At 61.0% G+C, this 15,086-nt stretch overlaps 2 protein-coding genes across 4 annotated transcripts; one reads left to right on the plus strand and one right to left on the minus strand.

Annotated features, from left to right (window-relative positions):
- Nucleotides 1-1,511: 1,511 nt before the first annotated feature.
- Nucleotides 1,512-8,456, minus strand: RETSAT (retinol saturase). Its single transcript, XM_039714924.1, has 11 exons — nucleotides 8,203-8,456; nucleotides 7,054-7,236; nucleotides 6,268-6,512; nucleotides 5,584-5,785; nucleotides 4,902-5,099; nucleotides 4,697-4,816; nucleotides 3,896-4,034; nucleotides 3,648-3,757; nucleotides 3,222-3,388; nucleotides 2,674-2,833; nucleotides 1,512-2,311 (listed from the first exon to the last, which is right to left on the minus strand). Exons 1-11 carry the CDS (start codon nucleotides 8,366-8,368, stop codon nucleotides 2,166-2,168), a joined length of 1,836 nt encoding a protein of 611 aa, XP_039570858.1. The 5' UTR covers nucleotides 8,369-8,456; the 3' UTR covers nucleotides 1,512-2,165.
- A 740-nt stretch (nucleotides 8,457-9,196) lies between these two features.
- On the plus strand, nucleotides 9,197-14,916 carry ELMOD3 (ELMO domain containing 3). Of its 3 annotated transcripts, XM_039715144.1 has the most exons (11): nucleotides 9,197-9,397; nucleotides 9,684-9,753; nucleotides 10,020-10,089; nucleotides 10,378-10,440; nucleotides 10,605-10,696; nucleotides 10,800-10,923; nucleotides 11,493-11,615; nucleotides 12,184-12,314; nucleotides 12,791-12,867; nucleotides 13,352-13,479; nucleotides 13,970-14,916. In XM_039715144.1, the coding sequence occupies exons 1-11, from the start codon at nucleotides 9,354-9,356 to the stop codon at nucleotides 14,125-14,127; spliced, it is 1,080 nt and encodes a 359-aa protein (XP_039571078.1). In that variant the 5' UTR covers nucleotides 9,197-9,353; the 3' UTR covers nucleotides 14,128-14,916. The 3 variants fall into 3 exon arrangements, with proteins under 3 accessions (XP_039571078.1, XP_039571099.1, XP_039571088.1); XM_039715165.1 differs by lacking the exon at nucleotides 13,352-13,479; XM_039715154.1 differs by lacking the exon at nucleotides 9,197-9,397 and having other exon boundaries at nucleotides 9,490-9,753.
- Nucleotides 14,917-15,086: the final 170 nt, after the last annotated feature.

Genomic DNA, 15,086 nt, shown 5'->3' on the forward strand with positions numbered 1-15,086 from the left:
CAATTCCCAATCTCCCATCCAGCCCTGCCCTCAGGCAGTGGGAGCCATTCCCTCTGTCCTGTCCCTCCATCCTTGTCCCCAGTCCCTCTCCAGCTCTCCTGCAGCCCCTTCAGACCCTGCAAGGGCTCTGAGCTCTCCCTGGAGCTTCTCCTCTCCAGGTGAACACCCCAGCTCTCCCAGCCTGGCTTCAGAGGGGTTCCAGCCCTGGAGCAGCTCCGTGGCCTCCTCTGGACCTGCTCCAGCAGCTCCACGTCCCTCTGGTGTTGGACCAGAGCTGGGGGAGCTCTGCAGGTGGGGTCTCACCTGGGCTGGAGGTGCCAGAGCTGCCTCCCCAGTTCCTGCTGTGCCCCTGGGCTCCCCAGGGGGCTGCCTCTGGGTGATCTCTCCTGGCAGAGCTCACCTTCTCTGCAAATTCCATCCCATCACTGAATTATCTCCCTGCTCAGTGATCTAATCCTCTTTGCCAGATCAGCCTTCAAGCCTCTTCCAGGGCTCCTTTCCAGCATGGTCACACTATTCCCTGCTCGGTCACCCTGCTCAGCAGCTGGCCCTGGCCTTTGCTTTCCTCCTGCTCCAGCAGCAGGATGATGATGATGATGATGAAAGGAGCCCTTTATTAATTCCTAAATTATTTTTTAAGAATGCTATTTTTAATTATTAATTATACTGAAGCAAAGTTTCAAAGCTGCGATGTCTAGCACAGTTTAGTGGTTTTGGTGTCTAATTCAAGTAGTGGAGGTGGCTCTGCTCCCCCTCCCAGGCTGTCCTGGAGCTGGTGCAGAGAGCAGCTGCAGAGGCTGATGCTGCCTCAGGGGAGCTGAGGCTCTGCCAAGGGGCTCAGTCCCAGCCCTGCCCTGCCCTGGGGGGTTTCTGTCCCCAAATGTCACCGTGGGGGGATCTCAGGCCAATTTCTATCAACTCATCGACATCCAGTTAGGGTTAGGAATATTTGGAATAGGAATATTGTGGGAGGAATATTTGCTGCCAGTGGTGTCCTGTGTCATGGCACACAGGATGGTTTCAGCCCCAGTACTCCCAGTAAAGGGCACAGACCCCCAGGAGAGATGGAGATGACCAAGGCTGTACCCTGAAGGAGAGACACCTGTAGGGAAAGCACCAAAAAGGAGGCATGGGGCATAAAAGAATTGGGATGGAGGGCTGTGGTGGCAAGCTGGGGAGTGAGGAAATGTTCAAGGAGGGACCAAAACCCACAATTAAACCAGATTTAACTGGCAGCAGTTGAAAATCTCATGCTGTGCCAGTCCAGTTCTGCCAAAATCTAGGAAAAAGTGGCAAGTTCTCATCTTTGTCTGCTTTACCTGGACAAAGGTGTTTCAGGGGATTTTGGTGAGCACTGGGCACTTCTCCTGTGACCAAATCTGGAATATCTGTGTGAGTTTCATGGGCTTTGAGCCACAGCTCCCTTCCCCTTCCATTCTGTTCCACGTTCCATTCTGCTTCCCCTGCTCCCTCACACCCCCCAGCCCCACTGAGCCATCATGAGTCACAAATCCCAGGGTCATGATCACTATTTTATTACTTCCAGTCTCACGTGCTTCCCTTCCCATCTGGAGAGGACTTTCATCCCATTCCCAAGCTTTTACCAGCAGACAGAAGGACTTTGTTGTGGCTAAAGGAGCGTGAGCTTGTGCCACGGCTGCCTTGGGGCAGTGGGGGAGAGCAGCACCCAAACGTGGGAATACTGGGGGGGCTGGGGTCCTGCTGCTGCCAGGAATGGCTCTGGAAGCACTGGGCAGCCTGCAGGCTCTCAGACAGCTCTGGGGCTGCAGGGGGAGGTGGGCTTTGGCTGGGGGCTGCAGGGGGAGGTGGGCTTTGCCTGGGGTCAGTGAACCTGATGGGACCAAGCAGCCCTTGGAGCTGCTGGTGCCACCCCATTTGGGGTTATCTTGACTTCCCTCCTGGCCACAACTGCTCTTGGGAACTCCCTTCATGGCCAGGGACCAGCACTGGGCATGATGGAGGAAGGGGATGCATTTTTTTTGGTGGGGGTGAGGTCCAACACAATCTGTCTGGGAACGGCGTCATCCCGGTTGAAATCCCTCAGCTTGGCACCGAGACGGGTCTGCTACAGGTGTGTGGCAGCTGAGAGTGAGGTGGGGGGGTGTGCTGGGGGGCAGGGGTCCCTGGTGGGGGGATGGCAGGCTTCAGTCTCCCTTCTTGGAGCTGGTGGCCTGCAAGCGCAGCTTCAGCCACGCCACGTCCGCGTAGAGGTTGCGCTTGAGGACGGTGCTGGCGCAGATGATGGCTCCTTGCAGGGCTCCCATGAAACCCCCCAGGCACAAGTCCTGCCCTGAAAGGAGGGAGCAGCAGAGGAGGGGTGCCCCTGTGAGCAGTTCTCACTCCCCACTCCACCCCAGCCATCCGTGGTGGTGTGGGCATCACCTTGCAGCTGCCCCACGCCATCCCTGGGGTCTGAACCCACAACCCCCTCCCTGTCTGACCTTCCCAGGAAATCCCCACTGTGCCCTGGGCAGGGGGACAACCTCCCAGAGTTTGGGGAGCACAGCCCTTCCCTCCTCCCCTGCTTTTCCAGGCGTTATCCCACTGCCTCACAGCAGCTCTTCCCTTTATTCCACTTCAGGAAGGTTTTGCCCACCCACACCCCACTCCCCCGGAGCTCTCCTCCTCTGGGGACGCTGGTGGCCCTGTCACCTGTCAGGTAGAGGTTGGGCACGGCCGTGTCTGCCCTCAGGGTGGCAATGGCCTCGGCCTGCAGGCGGGGGATGCCGTGGTCAGCGCCGTAGAGCTCGCCGTGGGGACTGGCAATGTAGTGCTGGTTGGTGAGGGGAGTGCCCCCCGAGAGGTACTCGACCTGCAGGGGGACAGGGACAGGGACAGGGTGGTCTGCAGGGGCAGCAGCACGGGGGGGCCTCTGCAGAATCTGGCTGGGATGGATTTCCTGGCAGACCCTGGCTGGTGGGTCTGGCCAGGTTTCGTCCCAGGATGGTTCTGGAGGATCATCCTGGGATGGTCATGCAGGTCTGGCCAGGCTGGATGGGGCTTGGAGCAAGCTGGGCTGGTGGAAGGTGTCCCTGCCAATGATGGGAACTGGAACTGGGTGAGCTTCAAGGTCTTCTCCAACCCAAACCATTCCATGACTCCTTGGTCATTGGGTAGAGGGGAGCAGGAGGACCCCTGAATCCCGTGTTTAGGACCCCTGACCCCTGAGTTTAGGACCCCTGACCCCTGAGTTTCCTCACCCGGCCCTCGATGCGGGGGTAGAGCTTGTAGACAGTCTGCATGATGGCATCCACAAAAGTCTTCTTCAGGTCCTCATAGTCATCGCCCCGCTTGTGGACCTGCTTGTCCTTCCACTCCTCGAACCACTCGTACCTGGCGAAGGTGACGATGGCCAGCGTGGATTTACCTGCAGGAGGACAAGGCTGGGGTGCTTGTCCCTCATCCCACCCTGTTGCTGCCCCAAACCCTCCCCATCCAAACCCAGGGGATGTCCCCAGAGCTTTGGGGTTCCATGTCCTTCATCCAGGCATCCCAAAGACCATTCCATGAGCCCTGCCCAGCTTTGGCCGTGGATAGCTGAGTGGAAACTCCTCATTTGGGATCACAAACCCCAAGAGGAGTTTTGAAACCCCTCACAAGCATTTGTGGCTGGGTGTCAGCCTCACCTGGGTGCCTCATTTCCCAGGTGGGGTCCTTGGCTGACGGCGAGGTGACAAAGAGCAAAGGGATGTTGTTGGCAGCGTCTTCTCTGGAGGAAGCCAGGTAACGCTTCATCCTGTACGAGAGGGCAGGGCAGGGCAGAGCTGGGCTTCAGGGCACAGCTCCCCCAAATCCTCCTTTGGGGCTGAGTCACTGCCCAGGAATTCATCGCCTTACGCTCAACCGAGCACATCCAAGGGGAAGCCAAACCTACATTCCATCCAGGTCGTTCCCTGGGTACATGAAGTAGTTGGTGGGCTCCAGCCCCAGCTCCTCCCTCGAGCCGCTGAGGCCGACGAAGACGGTGAAACCCCCCTCGCCAGGGGCCAGCATGTGGAGCTGGGACTGGATCTCTGCACGTGCAGGGGAAATCAGGGCACTTAGTGTGTTCTGGGGAGATCAGGGCAGTTACTCTGTTCTGGGGAAATCAGGGCAGTTAGTGTGTTCTGGGGGAGATCAGGGCAGTTATTCTGTTCTGGGGGAATCAGGGCAGTTATTCTGTTCTGGGGGAAATCTGGCTTTTCTAGGATCCTCGCCTACAAAGAAGTGGTTTCTCCAGTCCTGGTCCTTTCCCACCAAACCCTGACCCTTTTCACCCACACAACCATCCCCTTTCCACCCACCTGTGACCCTTCCACCCAACTGTGACCCTTCCACCCGTGACCCTTCCACCCAGCTGTGACCCTTCCCAAGCACCTCTGTCCCCTTTCCCCCATCCTTTCCCCTTCCAGAAGATTTTCTAGGACATTCCACCAACTCCCATGAATTTCGGGGACCTGCAGTGTGGTTTTTTTTTAGGGAATCCTCGCACCAAACCAGGACTTCGCCAACCACAGCCGATTTGGGCCAATTAATTTAAGCTAAATGAAAAACCCTCTTGAAGAAAGGAGCGGGCCAGGGCTGGGTTTTGAGGGCTGCGGCACAGGAGCCACGGGGGTTTGCCGGTGTTAATTGGCAAATCGGCTTTCCCCCGAGGCTCGGGGGGATTAACGCCGGCAGCCCGGCGGAGCCGCACCCGGCAGAGCCCGCGCCGCCGCCGGCAGCAGCCGCTCGTAGGTGTTGAAGATCCCGGCATCCGAAATGACCACGGGAGCCAAGATATCCACCGAATCCTGGCCTTTTTTGACGCTCACACCTGGCGGGGGAAAAGCAGAGGGGGAAGGATGAGGCGCTGGTGGAAGGAGCCCCGCTTTGGGGGCAGCCCCGGGGCAGGTGCTCACCGCAGGCTCTGCCCTGGGCGTCCAGCAGGATCCTCTGCACCGGAGCCTTCCCGAAGACGTTGCCTCCAGCCCTGCGGATCACCGGGATGGTGTGGAAGGCGATCTCCCCCGCCCCACCCTTGGGGTACCAGGCGCCGTGCAGGAAGTGGTTCACCAGGATGCTGTGCATGGAGAAGCTGGCCTTGGAGGGGAGCACACCTGGGGAAAGGGGCAAATCCACACCAGGGGTTTGGGCAAATCACGGGTTTGGAGCTCATCCTAAGTGTTTTAGGATGAGGAACACCCTGGATGTGACACTGAGAGGAAGGTGAGGAACCTGGAGGGGTAGGGAGGACATTGGGTGTGGGTGTCCCCATGGCAAAGCCCGTGGTCACCAACCTGACCAAGGCGTGGGGGGCTGTGAGCAAAGCCCAGGTGAGGGGGTGGGGGGAAGGGAGAGGTTCTGGAACATTCCCTCGTACAGGAATGATGTCACCCCCACAGGGAAGATGAGGAATGCAGAGGGAAAGAGATGGAGATGAGCAACGGGGACGTGTCACCTGCCAGTGACTTGGGGACAAGGATGCTGGCGAAGCATCCACCAGAACATCCCTGCAAACCTTCCACAAAATGGGGTTCTTACCTTTTTTTTTTTCTGTTTCTAAAGGGTTTAACGTCATCCCAGGGCCTCCTGGTCACCTACCATAGGTGGGGAAGATGTAGCTGAGGACAGCCCGGAGCTCGGGGTTGGGGGTGAGACCATCCACCACCTCCTTGAGGCTGCGTGAGGCCAGCTGGGAGAAGGAGCAGAGGCGTGGCAGCAGCCTGGAGCAGATCAGGAGCCTGGCCACGAGCCTGGGGAGCATCTTCAGGGTCCCCAGCAGCACAGCCCCACGGCCGGCGCTCTGCAGGGAGAGCAGGGGGCTCAGACACGCCCCAAAGGTGCTCCAAAGCATTTTTTTCTCCCCTTAAATTCACTGCCAGGCAGCCTGGGGAGCTGTGGGCAAGGCTGGCTCCCTCAAAAAGCTTCCCTCAAAAAGCTCCTTCAAGAGAAGCTTCTGTAAATGACCTTCCCCATCAAAACTTCTCCAGAAAGGTCCTCCCAAAAAGCTTCCCCAAAAAATTGCCCTAAAAATATGGTTCTTGGGAAAAAGACTCCACCCCAACTCAAACAACTTCTCCTTTAAAGAAATCTCCCCCAAAACATCCGTGACGCTGCGTTTTTGAGGCAGAAAGGGGCGGTTTGGCCCGATTTTGCTGATTGGTGTGTTCCCCAGCACTTTTGGGGTGATGCATCATTCCCTGGGGGTGCCCAGCATGCAGGTGCCAGGGGGGCTCCCCTCGTTGTGTGACCCCCCCAGATCCAGCTCTCCTGGTGTTCCCCCACCTTCACCAAGCGCTGGAACTCATCGATGGCCGCCGCCTCCCCGGGGAACTGCTCCTTCAGCCTCTGGAAATATTCCCTCTCCCCAGCATGGATGTGGAAGGTCTTGCCAGCGCCCTGGGGGTCCCCCAAAACCACGGCATCGTAGGTGGCCGGCAGTGGGGCCCACTCCAGCTGCCCCTCTGTCAGCTGGTCCACCAGGAACCGCATCAGGGAGCCCTCCTGCATCTGCCCCACGTAGTGGATCCCTAAAATAGACATTTTTTCCTTCATTTTCCTCTTTTTTCCCTTATTTTCACCTCTTTTTCCTTTCATTTTCCCACCCCCGGACACACCAAATCCACCTCTTATTTATCCACCCCCACCCCATCTGCTCCACGTGGAAGGGGAAGGGAAAATCTGGGATTCACCCAGCTGGGGTGGATGGCACTGGAAGGGAAAATCTGGGATTCACCCAGGTGGGGTGGATGGCACTGGAAGGGAAAGGGAAAATCTGGGATTCACCCAGCTGACCAGTGTTTTTAGCTGGTGATTTTGGAGTTTTGCCACACTTTGCTGCCCACCTCTGCTGTAAATAATCAAACCCAGCCATTCGGGGACACACAGGGCCGGACTTTGGCTGCCAGCAAGACAAAGTGTCCCGAGGTGACACCCCGCACACGGGGGCTGGCTGTGGGGAATTCGGGGGGTTGGCATCCCACACCCAGAGGGTCTGGGGGTGAAGGGCAGGGCAGCTCCCACCCCGAGGGCATCCCGCGCCCCTCCCTCGGCCCCGGGGGTGAACGGTACCGGTGTCGAACTCGAAGCCCCTCTCGGTGAAGGTGTGGCAGCAGCCGCCCAGCTTGCCGTGCTGCTCCAGCACCAGCACCCGCCAGCCCGCCTTGGCCAGCAGCGCCGCGGCCGCCAGGCCCCCGATGCCGCTGCCCACCAGGATGGCATCGAGCTGCGCGGGCACCTTGTCCGCCGAGAACACTGCGGGCAACGGGGGGACAGAACAGAATGGGGGACCCCACAAACTGCCGTGAGCGGGTGGCACCGCGGGGGTAACGATGCCAACCTGGGGGAGTCCGTGACACCCGCGGTGGTGCCACCTTTGGGGTGACAGTGCCACCCTGGGGGGAGTCTGTGACACCCGCGGTGGTGACACCCTGGGGGGACAATGCCACCCTAGGGGGGTTCGTGACACCCGCGGTGGTGCCACTCTGGGGGTGACAATGCCACCCTGGGGGGATGTCCCTCGGGGGCGCTGCCAGCCCGGGGTGACACTGGGGGTGACAATGCCACCCTGGAGGGGTCCGTGACACTCGTGGTGGTGACACCCTGGGGGTGACAATGCCACCCTGGAGGGGTCCGTGACACTCGGGGTGGTGACACCCTGGGGGGACAATGCCACCCTGGGGGGGGTCCGTGACACTCGTGGTGGTGACACCCTGGGGGGACAATGCCACCCTAGGGGGGTTCGTGACACCCGCGGTGGTGCCACTCTGGGGGTGACAATGCCACCCTGGGGGGATGTCCCTCGGGGGCGCTGCCAGCCCGGGGTGACACTGGGGGTGACAATGCCACCCTGGAGGGGTCCGTGACACTCGTGGTGGTGACACCCTGGGGGTGACAATGCCACCCTGGGGCTGTCCGTGACACTCACCCTGGGGGAATGTCGCTCTGGGGGCAGTGACACTGGAGGGGACAATGCCACCCTGGGGGGGTCTGTGACACCCGCGGTGGTGCCACCTTTGGGGTGACAGTGCCACCCTGGGGCTGTCCGTGACACTCGTGGTGGTGCCACTCTGGGGGTGACAATGCCACCCTAGGGGGATGCCGCTCCGGGGCGCTGCCAGCCCGGCTGTGCTGTCCCGGGTGATGATCCCCCTGGGGGTGGCGATGGCACCCCGCGCTGCTGGTGCCACCCCGGGCCCGGTGGCCCCGGGGGTCCCGTACCTGTCTTGACGACCGTCCTGCGCACAGCCTTGTCGGTGACCAGCGGCGCGGGCGGGCGGCGGCTGTCGGTGGCGAAGGGGTTGCGGCCGCCCGAGAGCCGCAGGAGCACCAGGGAGAGGAGCACGAGGAGGAGGAGGAGGAGGGCGGCGAGGAAGAGCAGCCACATGGCGCCGCGGGAGCCGCGCTCTGCCCCGCGGAGCCGGGAACGGCGGGCACGGCACCAACGGGGACGGCGGGCACGGGGCGGGGGGACCGGGGGAGGAGCGGGGGCGGGCACTGGGAGTGGCACCGGGAGCTGGGAGCGGGGACTGGGAACCGGGAGCTGGGACTGGGATGTGGCACCGGGAACTGGAAGCTGGGACTGGGAGGTGGCGCTGGGACTGGGCACCAGGAGTTGGGACTGGGAACTGGGACTGGGCACCGGGAGTTGGGACTGGGAAGTGGCATTGGGCACCCGGAGCTGGTGGTCCCGGGCACCGGGAGCTGGGACTGGGCACTGGGAAGTGGCGTTTGGCACCGGGAGCCGGTCCTGGGCACCGGGAGCGGGGACTGGGAAGTGAGAGCTGACGCTGGGCACCGGGAGCTGGAGACACCGGCGGTGGCACTGGCACCGGTCGCCCCCGCCGATCCCGGCAGCCCCGAGCCCCGTTCCGGGCTCCGCCCCTTTTCGCCCCGCCCCGCCCTTTTCGCCCCGCCCGCCGGGCCACGCCTCCGCCCCGCGCGCCTCCGGTTCCGCGTCGCGCGGGGCGCGCCGGGAGTTGTAGTCCCGCGTGCGCTCCCTGGCGGGCAGAGGTGCGGACTACAGCTCCCGGTGTGCAGCGCGGCCGCTTCGGGCTGAGGGGTCTGAGGGGCTGGAGAGGGTCTGGAACGGGGCTGGAACGGGGCTCCTGAGGGGCTCCTGAGGGGCTCCTGAGGGGCTGGAAGGGGCTCCTGAGGGGCTGGAGAGGGTCTGGAACGGGGCTGGAGCGGGGCTGGAACGGGGCTGGAGCGGGGCTGGAGCGGGGCTGGAACAGGGCTGGAACGGGGCTGGGACGGGGCTCCGGAGGGGCTGAGGGCAGCAGGAGGCTCCTGAGGGGCTGGGGTGGCTGTGGGGTGTCAGTCGCCGGGACACCCCCATTCCCAGCGGCCGATCCCCTTCTGTCCCGCAGGCCATGAGCGGCGCCGGGGGCTCGGAGCGGCCGGAGCCGCGGCCGGAGCAGAGGTCGGAGCCGCGGCAGCGCGGCCGCTTCGGGCTGAGGGGTCTGAGGGGCTGGAGAGGGTCTGGAGCGGGGCTGGAACGGGGCTGGAACGGGGCTGGAACGGGGCTGGGACCGGGCTCCTGAGGGGCTGGAGCGGGGCTGGAAGGGGCTCCGGAGGGGCTGAGGGCAGCAGGAGGCTCCTGAGGGGCTGGGGTGGCTGTGGGGTGTCAGTCGCCGGGACACCCCCATTCCCAGCGGCCGATCCCCTTCTGTCCCGCAGGCCATGAGCGGCGCCGGGGGCTCGGAGCGGCCGGAGCCGCGGCCGGAGCAGAGGTCGGAGCCGCGGCCGGAGCAGCCCCGCGTTGTCCCCCCGGCAAGTTCCTCTTTCCGGCCGTGTCCGCAGGAGCTCCCCCAGCCGAGACCCGCGGGGCCCCCACCTCAGGGGTGCCAGCCTCATTGCTCCATTTCTACCGTTAAAACCACATAAAATCGTCCTGAGGGTGCAGACCCTCCCTGAAGGGGCCTGAGCCACCTTCCCCGTGGACACGGGGGCTGTTCCCTGGGGGAAAAGCTTGGGGTTGGGGGTGGGCTGGTGTTTGGGGTCTGTCTGTGACACTGTGCTCCCTCTGTCCCCATCAGATTCCAGCCCTGGGGCAGGGAGGTGTCCTGCAGGAGCTGATGCTCGGAGCGGGGCAGCCCCCAGACGCTGGTGAGCTTTTCCTGCTTCTCTTGGATCAGTCGTGGCTTTTCCCGGTGGAAAGTCACCCACGAGCCCCCAGGGATCAAGCAGGGGGGGATGTCTCAGTCAGATCTGTCTGGTCCCAGATCATTCCCCAAACTCACCCAAGACAAACCTTGTGGTGCCCGGGGTGTGCCAGTTGGGATTTTCCTTGGAAAAGAGGAAGCACAGCCCAGTGTGTACTGAGAGGGGCTGGGGGAGCCCCCCACTCCCTGTCTGCCCCCCAGATGTGACTCCAGTACCCCTTCCCTTGGGCAGGGATCAGCGAGGAGCAGCGCCAGGCCCGGGAGGAGTGGGAGGCTCTGGAGGAGATCCAGTCAGGTACTGGGACTGACAGGGGGCTGGGAAGGGGGGAAAAAACCGCAGGAAGGACGGGTGGGGGCGAGACGGGGCGGGCAGTTCCTTTTCCCCCTTTTCATTCTCCTGGAGCCGGGGCTCATTCAGGGCTCCGCGGGGCTCTGACCCGCTCCCTGCCTCCCCCGCAGGGTTGGGGGGCAGCTCAGGCGCGGCCCCCCCTCCGATTTCCTTCAGCGAGGCGCTGCAGCACTTCCAGAGCGCGGAGCTCCCCTGCCCCCGGGTACGGCCGCGCTCCGGCTCCGCTCCTTGCCGGGAGGGGCCCGGCAGCCGCTGCCCCGCCGCCGGCCGCGCTCCCTGAGCGCCTCGGGCTGTTCCTCCCGCAGGGGAAGCTCCGGGCTCCGCGGCGCCGCGGGATCCTGGCCGCCCTGCTCCGCCGCCTCTGCGGGCCCCCCCGGCTGCGCCCGCAGCTCCGCGGGGAGCGGGAGCTGGCGCTGGCCATGGCGCAGTGTGAGTGGTGCCCTTCGTGCCCTGCTGCGTCTCATCCCTGCTCCCTTCCTGCGGCTCCACGGCCCTTTGCCCCTCAGTCCAGGGGCGCAAGGGGTGGGAATCCCTTGGCAGGAGGGGGGCACACATTGAAACCTCGGGCCTGTGGGTCTGGGGGGCGAGTGGCCTTCTCTGGGCACCGAGGGGGTTTTAAGGTGCCAAGCTGTGATTTTTTAGGCGCTGTGAGGGTGTTTTTGGAGGGGGTGGGTTTGGTTTTGGGCACTGAGGGACATTTTCTGGGTTTTTTAGGGCGTTGAGGGGTGAGTTTGGGGTCTTTTGAGCGCCAAGAGGCATCTTTTGGGTGCTGAGGGGTGTTTTTGAGAAACAGGGGTGATTTTTAGGGTGCCACGGGGCATGGGTTTGGCTGCTGAGGGTTTTACAGTGCCAAGGGGCATTTTTAGCTAACAAGGGGGGGGGAGTTTAGATTCCAATGAACATTTTTGTGGGCCAGGGGGTGTTCCTGGGGCAGCGAGGGGTGTTTCCCAGACGCCAGGAGTGTCCTGAGCCCCCGGGCGCTGGCTCCCTCCCTGCAGGTGCCCTGGATGACTCGGAGCGGGTGCACATGCGCATCCTGCAGACCATCTACCGGCAGCTGACGCGCTCCAGGCTGGGCTGCCCGCGCTACGGGGCACACTGGGAGGAGCTGGGCTTCCAGGGTAGGACAGGCAGCAGCCCTCTGCCTGGGGATATCCCCAAAATCCATTCAAACCCCCCCTGGAACCTCCCCGTTCCAGCTCAGCTCCCTCAGGCACTCCCTGTGCTCCAGACCCAGCTGCACTGGCCTCCCTTGGACATGGTCCAGCACCTCAATGTCCTTCTTGGACCCCAAAATTGATCCCAGGTTTGATCACCCCAATCCTCCCACTCCTCTCCGTATCCCTACAAAATTCCCAGGGGCACTCTCAGTCCCTTAATCCACAGAAGAATTAAACCAAACTGGCCCCAGTAGGACATGTGGACTGGTTGGCTGGGTCATGCCAGTACCATGTTCCTAAAAAAGCTGGTGATTTCTGGAAAGGTGTGGGAGTGGTGGGGTGGGGCAGGGGCTGGGTAATGCCCGGGTGAGCCAGGTGATGGCCCCACCAGGGAAATGGCCTGAAAGCTTTTCCTCAGAAAAGGGAATCCTTTGTTGCACTCTGGAAGTGCAGTGACAGGGAGTACAGGGAATAACAGCCCATGGAAGTGGGAAGGAGGCAGGGGGTGACTCCAGGCTCACCTTTCCAGGTGCAGACCCCGGGACTGACCTGCGTGGGACGGGAATGCTGGGGCTGATGCAGATCCTGTTCTTTGTCCTGGATTCCCGGACGCTGCCGCTGGCACGGGAGATTTTCCAGCTCTCCCAGCATGAAACCCAGGCATGACCTTCCCCCTGCTCCCTGCCAGGGGGTCTCCCTTGGAATTCCCCATGCTCTTGGAGAGGGAAGAACAAAAACCTTCTCTTCTGAGTTTTTTTTGGATGCTGAACCATCCAAGAGCCCCGATCCAGGCTGGAGCAGAGCTCCAAGTGCTGGATTTATGCTGGGAATGGGATTTTAGGGATTTGATCCTGTCTTGGAGCGGGATAAACAGGCTGGAGAGTTGGGCAACAGGAAAATGGGAGTGAGTAGAGACATTTTAGTCTGGGTTTAAGCCTGGGTACACGATAGGCTCAGCCCTCAGCATCCATCCAAGCCTGGGTCTGTAGGGCTGTTATCCCAGTGCGTGGATCCCATGGATCCATCCCATGGATTTGTGGATGCATGGTTGCAGTGTCAAAGGGCCAGAGGTGCCAGAGGGGAGGAGGGTTTTCCAGCTGAGCTTCCTTAATGCTGGAATTGTGGTTGTTTTCCAGAATTTTCCCTTCTGCATCATGTCTGTGAACATCACCCGGATCGTGATCCAGGCGCTGCAGGAGGAGCGGCTCTCCCGGTGAGCAGGGCTGGTTTTGGGCTCTCAAGCTGCATCCCAGGCTGTTCCCCTGCCCAGAGGGTGGCTGAGCCCTCTCCTGCTGTAATAATAATCAGTTGGGACTCAGTTCAGAAAAGGCAATTCTTTATTCACATAACTCATTTTATGCAGAGTTATGCGAGTAACTCCATAGCTGGTAGTTTTCTTGTTAATCAGTTAATTAGTTTAAAAGTGCCTGTGTGTGTAAGAATTTCTCCATCTACAAGTGTTTCCATATTTCCTTAGTGCATTCTCATGGGACAGACTTATTGCTCATGGAAGTGCAGATTTCCATTTTCTCCAGGAACAGTTGTCTGTGTTAATGGACTCTTCACTCCCAGCATTGTCCCACATGGGAACACGCAACCTATTGCTAGCTGAGCTAGACTAGCAGGGCCTAAACCACATTTTTGAAGATTTCTGTAACACTTTGAGTGGTCAGTAATGCCTGTGCTCCCCCGTGCAGGGAGTGCAACCGGCGGCAGCAGGTGATCGGGGTGCTCAACGACCTCTACGCCGCCGCCTTCCTGCGCCTCTCCCGCCTCTGGGAGCAGCAGCACGGCACCGTGGCCAACGCTGCCTTCTTCCTCAAGGGTGTGTCCTCCCAGCTGCTCCCTCCCCGCCCCAGTCACACGGGCTGCAAAGCACAGGAAGCGCAGACAGTCCCAGTTTAATCCCCACGCTGAGGTTTTTCCAGTTTTCCCCTGTGCCAGGGGTGTTTTGCCTCCTGTTTTCCAGCCCAGGGGGATGCTTGAGGTGGGTGACACTCCCTGCTCCACAGGCAGGAGCCATAGCTTAGCCCCTGTCCATGAATTACTCCAGAGAAGAATGCTCTCAGTGGGACTCAGAATCCCTCAGTATCCCTCAGAAATCAGGATCCTGCTGGCACTGCTGGGCCCCAGCTTCACCCCACCTTCCCTGCACTCCAATTTTAGGGTGCTCAGGCTGGCACTGTGCTCCCTCCTCCCAAGGAAAGCACAGGCCTGCCCTTTCCCAATGGAAAATGTAAGGACACAGATGTATTGAACCCTTGACACCACCCAGGCCTGCTCCCCTCAACCTCTTCCCCCTCTGACCTTTCCAGAGCTGGAGTTATCCACCAAAAAGAAGCCGAGGCAGCTGCTGAAATCCCTGGAAGCCTACCTGAGCCGCAGCCTTCGGCCTCCCTCCCCTCCCTCCTCCTCCCAGATCCAATTCACCAGCATCTGTGACCCTGGCGTGGAGCTGGAGGGAGATTCCTGACCAGGCTGACATGGAGGGAATGCTGCACAGGGAATTCTGCTGGTGGATCAGCCCTTGGAGGGAGACACACCAGTGTTCCCCTGGTTAGGGGGCTCAGGAAAGGCTGGGAGAGGTCACAGAGCTGGGATTTTGCCTGCTCCAGGTGGAACTTTCTGGAAGCAAAGGAGGAGGAGGTGGCAGAGCAGGGGATTCCGTGAGCCACCCAGCCTGGTGCTGGGACAGTCGCTCTCCCCACCCCAAATCCAGGGTCCCACCTGGGTCCTGACCCTCCCCAGGTGGAGCAGGAAGGTGGTGCTGGGCTCCTGGATCCCATCCTGGCCCCAGCAGGGCCTGCAATGGGCATCCCCCCACTCTGGGGGGCTGTGTCACACCCCCCAGGGCCATGTGGGCTGTCAGCACCCAAAAAAGTTATTAAAGGGGGGAGACAAGGGGTCTGGTGGGAAAGGGGTTTGGATTTGTCACTGGGGGTGCCCAGAGTCCACTTTGGGGTGAAAAAGGTGCTGTGGAGTTGAGAAATGAGGGTTGAGAGCTCCAGGGAGGAGGGCAAGGGTTATTCCCTCTGGAAGCTCAGGGCCAGTGCTTGGGAGTGTCCCCAGGCCCCCAAAAATGGGGAAAATCAGCCCCCAAAGCCCAAATCTGGAGAGAAATGAGGGGTTTGGAGGAGTGGGAGCTGGGGGAGAATGAACATTGTGGCCCCAGCCCCCCTGAGAGGACAGTGATTCCTGGGGGCTGGGAATGCTCCTGGATTGAAAAAATAAAATAAAATAAATGGAGAAAAAGGAGCCTGGAGTTGGGGTTTGCTGTCCTGATCTTGACTTATTGTGGAAGTTGAAGGGGGAATTCTTTTCAGGTGTTTTGGGGGAACAAAATTGTGTTGGGGGGTCGGGGCAGTCTTGCACCAGTGGGAACACATTTGGGAGTGGTATCTGGAATAAGGGGGGGATAGAAACGATGAGAGA

The sequence above is a fragment of the Passer montanus genome, unplaced genomic scaffold, assembly GCF_014805655.1.
Source record: "Passer montanus isolate IOZ18808 unplaced genomic scaffold, ASM1480565v1 scaffold101, whole genome shotgun sequence".
NCBI classification, from domain to species: Eukaryota; Metazoa; Chordata; class Aves; order Passeriformes; family Passeridae; genus Passer; species Passer montanus.